Source organism: Salarias fasciatus, unplaced genomic scaffold (assembly GCF_902148845.1).
Source record: "Salarias fasciatus unplaced genomic scaffold, fSalaFa1.1, whole genome shotgun sequence".
Taxonomy (NCBI): Eukaryota; Metazoa; Chordata; class Actinopteri; order Blenniiformes; family Blenniidae; genus Salarias; species Salarias fasciatus.
In genome coordinates, this window is record NW_021941376.1 from 130,922 (window position 1) to 139,757 (window position 8,836).

General features: G+C 55.1%; 1 protein-coding gene across 1 annotated transcript; it reads left to right on the forward strand.

The window, feature by feature from the left end:
* The first annotated feature begins 752 nt into the window (after positions 1–752).
* Positions 753–8,118, forward strand: cdc25b (cell division cycle 25B). Its single transcript, XM_030087200.1, has 15 exons — positions 753–1,278; positions 1,348–1,430; positions 1,730–1,781; positions 2,676–2,717; positions 2,785–2,818; positions 2,916–3,053; positions 3,160–3,279; positions 3,356–3,478; positions 3,548–3,625; positions 3,780–3,992; positions 4,074–4,178; positions 6,386–6,448; positions 6,589–6,687; positions 6,759–7,004; positions 7,292–8,118. The coding sequence occupies exons 1-15, from the start codon at positions 1,070–1,072 to the stop codon at positions 7,430–7,432; spliced, it is 1,746 nt and encodes a 581-aa protein (XP_029943060.1). The 5' UTR covers positions 753–1,069; the 3' UTR covers positions 7,433–8,118.
* The last annotated feature ends 718 nt before the right edge of the window (positions 8,119–8,836 follow it).

Genomic DNA, 8,836 nt, shown 5'->3' on the forward strand with positions numbered 1-8,836 from the left:
TGAAAGTGTGTCATATTAACTAACTGCAACATTATTTCTGTATTTTAATCTTATTTCAAACCCAAACCTTTTCCTCCTTCCTCTGCTGGAAGATTTTCGCTGCTGAGTCGTACCAGAGTCACTTTCATTTAAAATAAATCAACTGAAGATGATGCTTTATCTGGTTGATGATCTTTAATTTGGGTATGTGTGAAGTTATCTTCGAGTTTGGACTGAATAAACTAAACTATCTAAACTATCGACTGTACCTCTGAACACAAAATATTTTCATAAAATCAAACTTTTCCTGCACAACAGTCGGCTTTCATGTTGAATCAAGTTTCTTAAATGATCTTGAAATAAATCAGTCAGGAACGTGAACTCATTTAGAAGTTTTTTTGTTGTGAATGAAGGTCTGCCTGCAGACATTTTATTTGTTGTACTTTTCTTTTTAGCTTGTATGCAGAACTTTTTGTGAAAGCTGGATATTACAGGAAGTGAAACGTTTTAATCAGACTCCAAAGTGTTTGTCGGGTGTTGTAACATTAATAAAAAGGATTGTTTTTAGGCGATAATGCAGAGAAAAGATGAAGATTTAAAGTTTGTGTCACATCCTGCTTCCTCTCCCGCATCCGCCGAGAGAACAACAGCGTCGAGCCACTCTGCGCCCTGATTGGTCAGACGGCTGGCTCCTGGGCGCTGATTGGCTGAAATATTGCCGCTTCTGCGCTTCTATTTTGAACATAAATACAAGGCTGCGGCGTCCGCCTCACTCACCGGGGGCTGTCACACAGGGAGGACCGCGCGCCGCCACAGCCCCGAAAACCTCCCCGCGATGCTGGTTTAACAGTTTTCCACAACCGGACCCGAGCCGCACTCCACCCGGAGCCTCCACCCCGCCCGCTGACGGTGCTTCGGACCGCATGGTTGGAAAATGTTTGATAAATAGCCGCTGGCTAGCTGTTAGCTCCCGGGTTAGCGTGGAGGGTCGGCACCACCCCGAGCCGCGTTCCAAACTAAATCCGCCTCAACGCGACCCCGTCTGCAGGATCCGTCCACACTCCACTGAAAGGAAGCCAGACCAAGAAACATGGAGTCCTTGTTTGGCAGCACGAGTCCCGTGAGCACCGCCGCGAAGCGCAGGCCCGACCCGATCCGCGGACTTTCCTCGCCCGGCCTGCGGGAGATGAGCTCCAAGACGCCGCACTGCAGGAGCTTGTTCTCCCCGGAGCCCGCGGCTGTGCTGTCGCCGGTCACCAACCTGGCTCTGGACATGAACAACCTGGCGGGCCTCGGCAGGTACGGTCCCTCACGGCCTCTGTTGATGCTCAGTGCGGCTCACTCACTCCTCTGATTCTGCCTCTTCAGCCACAGCGACACCCCGAAGAGGAGAAGCCGGCCCCCGCTGGAGAAGACCCCCTCCTTCGCCTCGGACGTGTCCTCTGATGCCGGTGAGTCCTCATCGCTCCTGTCCCCTCATGGACCAGCTGATGTCCTCAGAATCGTGTCTCCAGGCCGTAGTAACGTGAGCTTTCTGCTGATTAGATGGAGTGCTGTGATAGTGCTGATCTTACAGTTTATGGTGTTGATTTGACTTGATCTGGATTTTAATTAGAAGTTTCTGACATTTGAGAGAGTGAGCCTTGAGGAATGGAGTCTGATCCTGAATAAAACCAGTTCCTGGTGTTTGTTGGTGTAAATGGTCCTGCAGCCTGCTTTGTGGGTGTCTCACACTCTGGTCCTCTTCCAGGCCTGGGAGCGGATCTCCTCAGCCCCGTGGACGCTCTGGAAGTGGACGACTCGTGAGTTGCTCTGTCCTCTTCCTCTTCTTGTCTCTTCTAATCAGTCAATCTGAAAAGGGGTCATTCCCCCCCCCACCAGCTTGGGTGTAGCTGCTGCACCCGGCGCAGCGTCTCCTCTGCAGGATTACTGCTGCTGCCGTTGGAGCTGACGCCGGACTCAGATTATCACTTAAGACCAGAGAGATTAACTTTCTTTGTGCCTTTCCAGTGAATCAGGGACGGGCTGACAGATGAGGTGGAGGTGTGCATTATTCGGGAGGGGGGGGTAGAACTACCTGGATGGAGTTGGAAGCAGCATGAGCCTTTCTGCTTGGGTCTCTGAAAGCTGAATGTGGGTGGCAGCAGTGTCTCCACCTTTATCTCCACCTCTTTGTCAGCTGTCTGATCTGGTGGGGGGGTGAGCTGGGTGGGCCTCTGCGGACATCTGTCGCTCGCTGATGTGAGTTCCTTTACATCAGACCCTTCAGCTCCTCCTCAGCTGTTAGGTTGCTCGGGGTTCTCTGGGTTGGGTTGGGGGGGGGGGGGACGTGTCTAACGGGGCCTTGCTTTGGCTTTAATGATAGCCCCCCACCCCCCTTTGGCACACTCTTCCTCAATAGAAAGGGGGGCTGGAGTGTGTGAGCTTTAGAAATGAGGGCACCCTGGAGGAGGACCCCCCCCCAACCCCCCCAGCAGACAAAGGGCTGCTGGAGCAGAGGCCCGTGGGCAGCGCCGGCAGGCATATGGTTGGTTGGCTGATTGCCCCCCCCCCCCTTCTGTTTAGCATACAGGTGCTCGCTCCCTCCTCAGGCTGCAGGCGGAGCCTGGACGGAGCTCCGGTCCGGTCCGCTCCGGTTCGGTTCCGGCCGGCTCCAGGTTCCACGGCGTCACTCACTGTTTGTTTCCTGCCTTCAGGTTCGAGCGAGCCATCCAGCAGTCCTGCAGAGTCGTTAACGAGTAAGTCTCTGGCTTTCCCTCGTCGTTCTCTGTTCTACGTTGTCTCATGAATGTCTCTGTCCTGCAGGAAGATGCCGATTCGAAGGATCAACTCACTACCAGTAAGCAGTTTGATAATCATTTATTTCCATCTGAGGTTCCAGTAGGGAAGATGAGTAACCCCCCCCCCCCACCCCCCACCCCCACCCCCACCCCCAGCTCCAGCTCCTGGGTTTCAGTCCGGCCCTGAAGGGCCAGGAACCGGCCTCCCACCGCTACGGCGTCTTCGGCCAGCAGCCCGTCATCATGGCCGCCGCGCCGTCCTCTTTCCAGGAGAACAAGGAGAACGTGCCGGAGGTGAGAGCTCCTCCGTTACCGCGGCAACGGCCTGTTTGGATTTGAGCTTCTCTTCAGTTGCTGTTGTAGCTCTGGCTGCAGTCAGACGGTTCTGGTTCTCCTGCAGGAGAACTTCGAGTTCAAGAAGCCGTCCCGGCCGGTGTCTCGCTGCCGGGTCCGCTCCTTCAACGGCGGCCCGTCCAAGGAGGCGTTCGCCGGCCGGCCCGGCTCGGCCCCCGCCCTCATGGTACGGCGCCCGGCGGGTCTCCGGCGGTCCGGGCGGGTCTGGGCGGACTCTAACCGTGTTCCCTCTGTCCGGACAGCTGTCCTCCCCCCTCCCCGTCCAGCAGCTGGACTTCCAGGACTCCAGCCCCGTGTTCTCCAGACGTTCCTCGCTGGCCTCCGAAGACGACGGCTTCCTGGACGTTCTGGACGACAACATGGAGGTTCGGTTCTCCGTGTCCCTCGCCTGCCCGCCGTCTCTGCTGTTCTCCTGACGTTCTGCTGTTCTCCAGAGTGACCCGGACCTCCCGCTGGGCATGGCCAGCCTGCTGACGGCGCCGCTGGTCTCCGACGCTGCAGCAGACGACTCGGTGAGTCTGACGGTTCTGTTGTTCCTTTCAGACGTTCCCTCTGCTCCCATGAGTCTTTGTGTTTTGAGTCTTCCGGAGTTTGAATTCTTCACGCCGGTTTATGTTTGAAGCGTTTTGCACAGAACTGATAGAACCCTCCGGTCTTTCTCCTCAGCCCGTGATCCGCTGTCGCCCTCGGAGCCTGTTCCGCTCGCCCTCCGCCCCCGGCCCCGCCCCCAGCCCCGCCCCCGTCCCGGCGGCCCGGCCCTGCACCAAGCGCCCCGACTGTCCCGGGGACGAGAACACGCCGGTGCGGGTGAAGCGGCGCCGCAGCGTGGCGGGAACGCAGGTGACCGGGCCGGAGCGGAACCCCGAGTCTCCGCGAGCGGTGAGGAACGCGCGGCGTCGGTCGGGCCTCCTGGTGGAGCCGGTCTCGGGGTTCTCCTCTGAAGTCCTGGTCTGCTTCCAGAGCTGCTCGCTGCTGCAGAGGTCCCGGTCCTTCTGCCAGACCGACATCGAGACGCTGCTGGACCGCCAGGACGGCGCCAACTCGCTCATCGGAGACTTCACCAAGGTAACGGTCCAGGGGGCGGAGCCCGCTCTGACCCGGGGGGGGCGGAGCCCGCTCTGACCCGGGGGGGGGCGGAGCCCGCTCTGACCCGGGGGGGGCGGAGCCCGCTCTGACCCGGGGGGGGCGGAGCCCGCTCTGACCCGGGGGGGGCGGAGCCCGCTCTGACCCGGGGGGGCGATACAGCTGAAGAATCAAATCTCAATTTTTTGTTTGCTTAAAAGCCGATAAAGAATTTTAATTGACCTTTTTTTTTTTTTTTTTTTTCTCTGTGTAAAGAGGCACAATTACAGCCTCGTAAACCAGCCCCCCCCCCCCCCCCCCCACTCATCCACATTTGGATTTGGAGCTGGGCTCAGTCTGGATAGGAGCCCATAGAAACCTCCTGCAGGGGGCGTCGGTTACTCCTTTGACTGACAGCGCTCTTCAGCCAATCGGCGCTTCAAAACAAATACGTCATCAAAATGCGTTAGCTTCTCTAAGAGTTAGCATTAGCTCATTAGCTCTAGCTTCCTGACACGCAAAAATGTCTTTTCCTGTCAGACCCTCTCCAGGCCAGACTCTGGCTCTTGCTTGATTGTTGTAATTCTTGGTATTTTGGCTGGAACTTTACTGATTGCAGCTTTCAGATGACAGATAAAGTTAAAGGCTGTCATCTCCGCTACGCGCAGCGATGGTGTCACTTCCAGTTTAGCCCCTGGAATTCCCCCAAAAAAATTAAAAACAAAAAGCGGCAACGCTGATTGGCTCGGCCGTTTCACGGCCGAATGAAATCCCCTTCTATGGGCTCCGACCCAGACTGAGCCCAACTCCAAAATCCAAATGCAGATGAGGAGTGGGCGGGGCTGGTTTACCAGGCAAACACAATTAAACATTTTTCAAAAGTAGGATCCTTCATTGAATGCCAAAATGTCGGCGTTTAACTGTGGAGGCAGAATCGTTCTTACTGGTCTTTTTAACAAAAACTCTTCATGGCCACTGCTTTGACACAAAGAAATAAAAGGAAAACTGGAGAAAAAATAAAGAATTCATAAGAAATCCCACACAGACCAAATTTAAGCGCCAACAAAACACGTGATTTGTTTCGTTTTCCTTTTTATCATACCGTAAGTCCTCTAATAATGAGCTGATTTCCATTAAACCCGTCTCCTTTAATGACCGGTTGCATCTTTGAAGAAAGCGCATAAAAGCCGCCTCCAAAAAGCTTTTTTGTCTCTTCTTTTTTCTGTTTAGCGCCACGGCGCTGTGCTGACAGTAGTCTGTGCTACAGCGCCAGTCCTCCTGGTGTGGTGACTGTGCGTATTACATATGTCCGGTAAAAATGGCGGACGGACAGAAAACATTAAACTACATGATGAGATTTAAGTTTTTTCACATTGATTGAAAAAATGAAATCGAATTAATTCGATATATCGCCCAGCTCTACTGTTACTGTGAGTATCGGCCGATACCGAGTACCGATCCGATACCAGTATGTTATAAAATAATATGATGCCTCGCCTGCATGACTGTCACATGATTATCACTGTGGTGAGGCCTGGCAGGTTAAACCCTCTAAACATGAATCAACACAGCAAATTCAAGCCAAAATACTTGTAAATTAAAAGGAAGTTTAAATAGAACAATATTTACTTAAACTTAAACTTGAACTTAAATAAATCTAGGAATATATGCTGTTGCATTTTTAAAGCGCAGCGCAGACACAATACTGTAAGATGAAGTAATTTAGATTAAACAGTATAAATAACAGTAGTGCAGCAGTAACTTAAAGCAAGACTTGCTTTAGTGCTCCCCCTACTGGTCTCCTGTGAAAGCTCACTGTCGTAAACCTCCGCTGCAAGCTGCAGCCTAACGGCGTCGCAAAGAGCTGTCAGAGCTAACGGCCAGCAGATGGCGGTAATGCAGCCAACGGGACGCAAGCTGCCGTAAAACGTCAGAAGTGTCGGCGCTAACGGAGCGAACAGTATAAATAGATGACTAGTTTAATAAATAACGTGGTCTCGGATCAGAGCCTGGACTTCAGGACTTTCAGATACTGATGCAGCATTTTGGGCAGTATTGGCGCAATTTCCGATACCGGAATCGGAACAACTCTAGTCTGGTTCTGACCCGGGTCTGTTAGTTCGGTTCTAACGTGGGTCTGTGTGGTTCTGACCCGGGTCTGTTAGTTCGGTTCTAACGTGGTTCTGACCCGGGTCTGCTTGGTTCTCCAGCCCTTCGTTCTTCCTACGGTGGACGGGAAACACCAGGACCTGAAGTACATCACTCCAGAAGTGGTGAGTCTGTCCTCCGCCTTCTTCTTGTTCTTCTTTGTCGACTTCGTCTTCCTGTCCCCCCGTCCCCCCGTCCCGTCCCGTCCCCCGTCCCCCCCCCCCCCCCCCAGCCGGGTCATTCAGAGCTGTACCTGTCTCTCCAGATGGTGGCCGCCCTGAGTGGCGAGTTCGATTCCCTGGTGGAGCGGGTGGTGGTCATCGACTGCCGCTACCCGTACGAGTTCGAGGGCGGACACATCCGGGTGAGCCTGGGTTCCCGTGGCGCGGCGCCGCCGTGGCGTCCGGCCCTCCGCTGACTGTCTGTCTCCACCAGGGGGCCGTGAACCTGCACCAGGAGGACCAGGTCCAGGACTTCCTCCTGCGGACCCCCCTGGTGCCGTCCCTGGCGGACAGGCGCATCGTGGTGGTGTTCCACTGCGAGTTCTCGTCGGAGCGCGGCCCCAGGATGTGCCGCTTCGTGCGGGAGCGGGACCGGGCCCTGAACGAGTACCCCAAGCTGCACTACCCCGAGCTCTACATCCTCAAGGGGGGCTACAAGGACTTCTTCCCTCACTTCCAGGTCAGGACGCGTCCGCTCACCGCTGTCTGTTTGAAGCTGTGGTCAAAAACCCGGTTTAGCCAGAACCCAGAGAGCCCTGACCCTGAACGCCAGGGTAGAACCCTCTGGTCCAGACTCTGACTGATGAGGATCTGGTCTGTAGAGTGAAGTTGGTCTCATCATGTCAAGGTTTCTGAGCTCAGAGGCAGGGACTCTGGTTCGAGCGTCTGGACTGAATGTCTGTGTGTGTGTGTGTGTGTGTGTGTGTGTGTGTGTGTGTGTGTGTGTGTGTGTGTGTGTCCCCCCAGGCGCAGTGTGAGCCTCAGTCCTACCGGCCGATGCACCACGAGGACTTCAAGGACGACCTGCGGATGTTTCGCCTGAAGAGTCGAACCTGGGCCGGGGAGCGCAGCAAGAGGGACATGTACAGCCGTCTGAAGAAGCTCTGACCGGGTCCGGGTCCTGGTCCCCCCCAGACCACATCACTGCCCCCACCCGGCTCCTCCTGGTCCCCCCCAGACCTTGTCACTGCCCCCCCAGCTCCTCCCAGTCCTGGTCCTCCTACGCCACGCTACCCTCCTGGTCCTAGTCCTGGTCCTGGTCCCAGACAGTCCAGCTTCTCACCGATGGAGTTGAGTGGAGCTGAAGTCCTGCCTGCTGGTCCTGAATCCTGACCCGGGGCCGTTTGGCGACCCTGGTGACCTTTGACCTGTAGAGAGGTCGCCGCCGGTGAATCGCTCACGCCGCACTGCCAGCCTGACGTCTCCCGATTGTAGGACTTGAATGATTTGAGCAGACCCCCGTGAGAACGTGGACTTGTTGAGAACTCTGCAGATTCACAAAAACATTTTACCGTTTTTATTGACGACTTTAAAAGAGTTTAGTTTTTTTTAATGTTTTTTTTGTTTTTGTTTTTCCTCCTCCTGATTGGCTGCAGTCTCGGCTCCCCTCATTCCCAAGAGACCAAAGCAAACCCGGTCCCGGTTTCCTCTGCGCTGACGTTCTGGTTTCTAATGCTGCAGGTCGGCTAGCGTGAGGTGACCTTTGACCTGCAGAGAGTCCGGTTTGCCTGGCCTCTCCGGTCTGCGCTGGTCTGAGTCCTGGAACGAGCAGGGCGGCGTGGAGCTGCTGAAATAAAGACCGTCTGCCTTCAAATGACCTCCGGCTGCGTCGTCTTCTTCTGCTTACTGTTGTGATGTTCTGTTTTCTCTGAGGGTTTGTCAGGGTCAGAGTTCAAACTGACCACTGACCCTGGAGCTCCTGATGCCCCTTTCCCACCGGCCAAAAAGCCCCGTTTAAACCTGCTAGCACCGGCTGCTCATGGCCCGGGTGTTAACCAGCTCCGCTCGGCTCCAGTGTGAAAGGCAGACCTGGGTTGCCGCGGTGATTTATGTGATGACGTTGCCGTAGCGTGGCTACGTTAGCGCGGCTACGTTAGATAGATCTTTGTTGTCACCATAAAAACTTGTTAGGCCACAGGTATGTACAGTGACATATTACCCTAATCAGGCCGGCGGGGGGGGGCAATGGCTTTCACAGCTTGTGGGTAGAAGCTGTTTCTAAGTCTGTTTGTGGGGCATTTAATAGTCCGGTATGGTTTTCCTGAAGGGAGGGGGCAGAACAGGAGGAGGTCTGGGTGTGTGAGGTCCCCTGCAATGTTGGAGGCCTTCTTCTGGATGCGGCTAGTAAAGACGTCTTTGAGGGGGGGTAGTGTGATACCGATGTCTTCTCGGCTGCCCTGACGACCCGCTGAAGGTTCCTTCTGTCCTCTGCTGTCCAGCTGCCGGACCGCGCTGTGCAGCAGGACAGGAGGCTCTCCGGGGGGGGGGCGCGCTCTGTAGAAGCTGATGAGC

Bases quoted from the DNA above. Each gene is read 5' to 3' on its own strand.
- cdc25b (XM_030087200.1), top strand. From the start codon at position 1,070: ATGGAGTCCTTGTTTGGCAGCACGAGTCCCGTGAGCACCGCCGCGAAG. The intron at 1,279-1,347 runs GTACGGTCCCTC...CTGCCTCTTCAG, and splicing joins AACCTGGCGGGCCTCGGCAG to CCACAGCGACACCCCGAAGA. The intron at 7,005-7,291 runs GTCAGGACGCGT...GTGTCCCCCCAG, and splicing joins ACTTCTTCCCTCACTTCCAG to GCGCAGTGTGAGCCTCAGTC.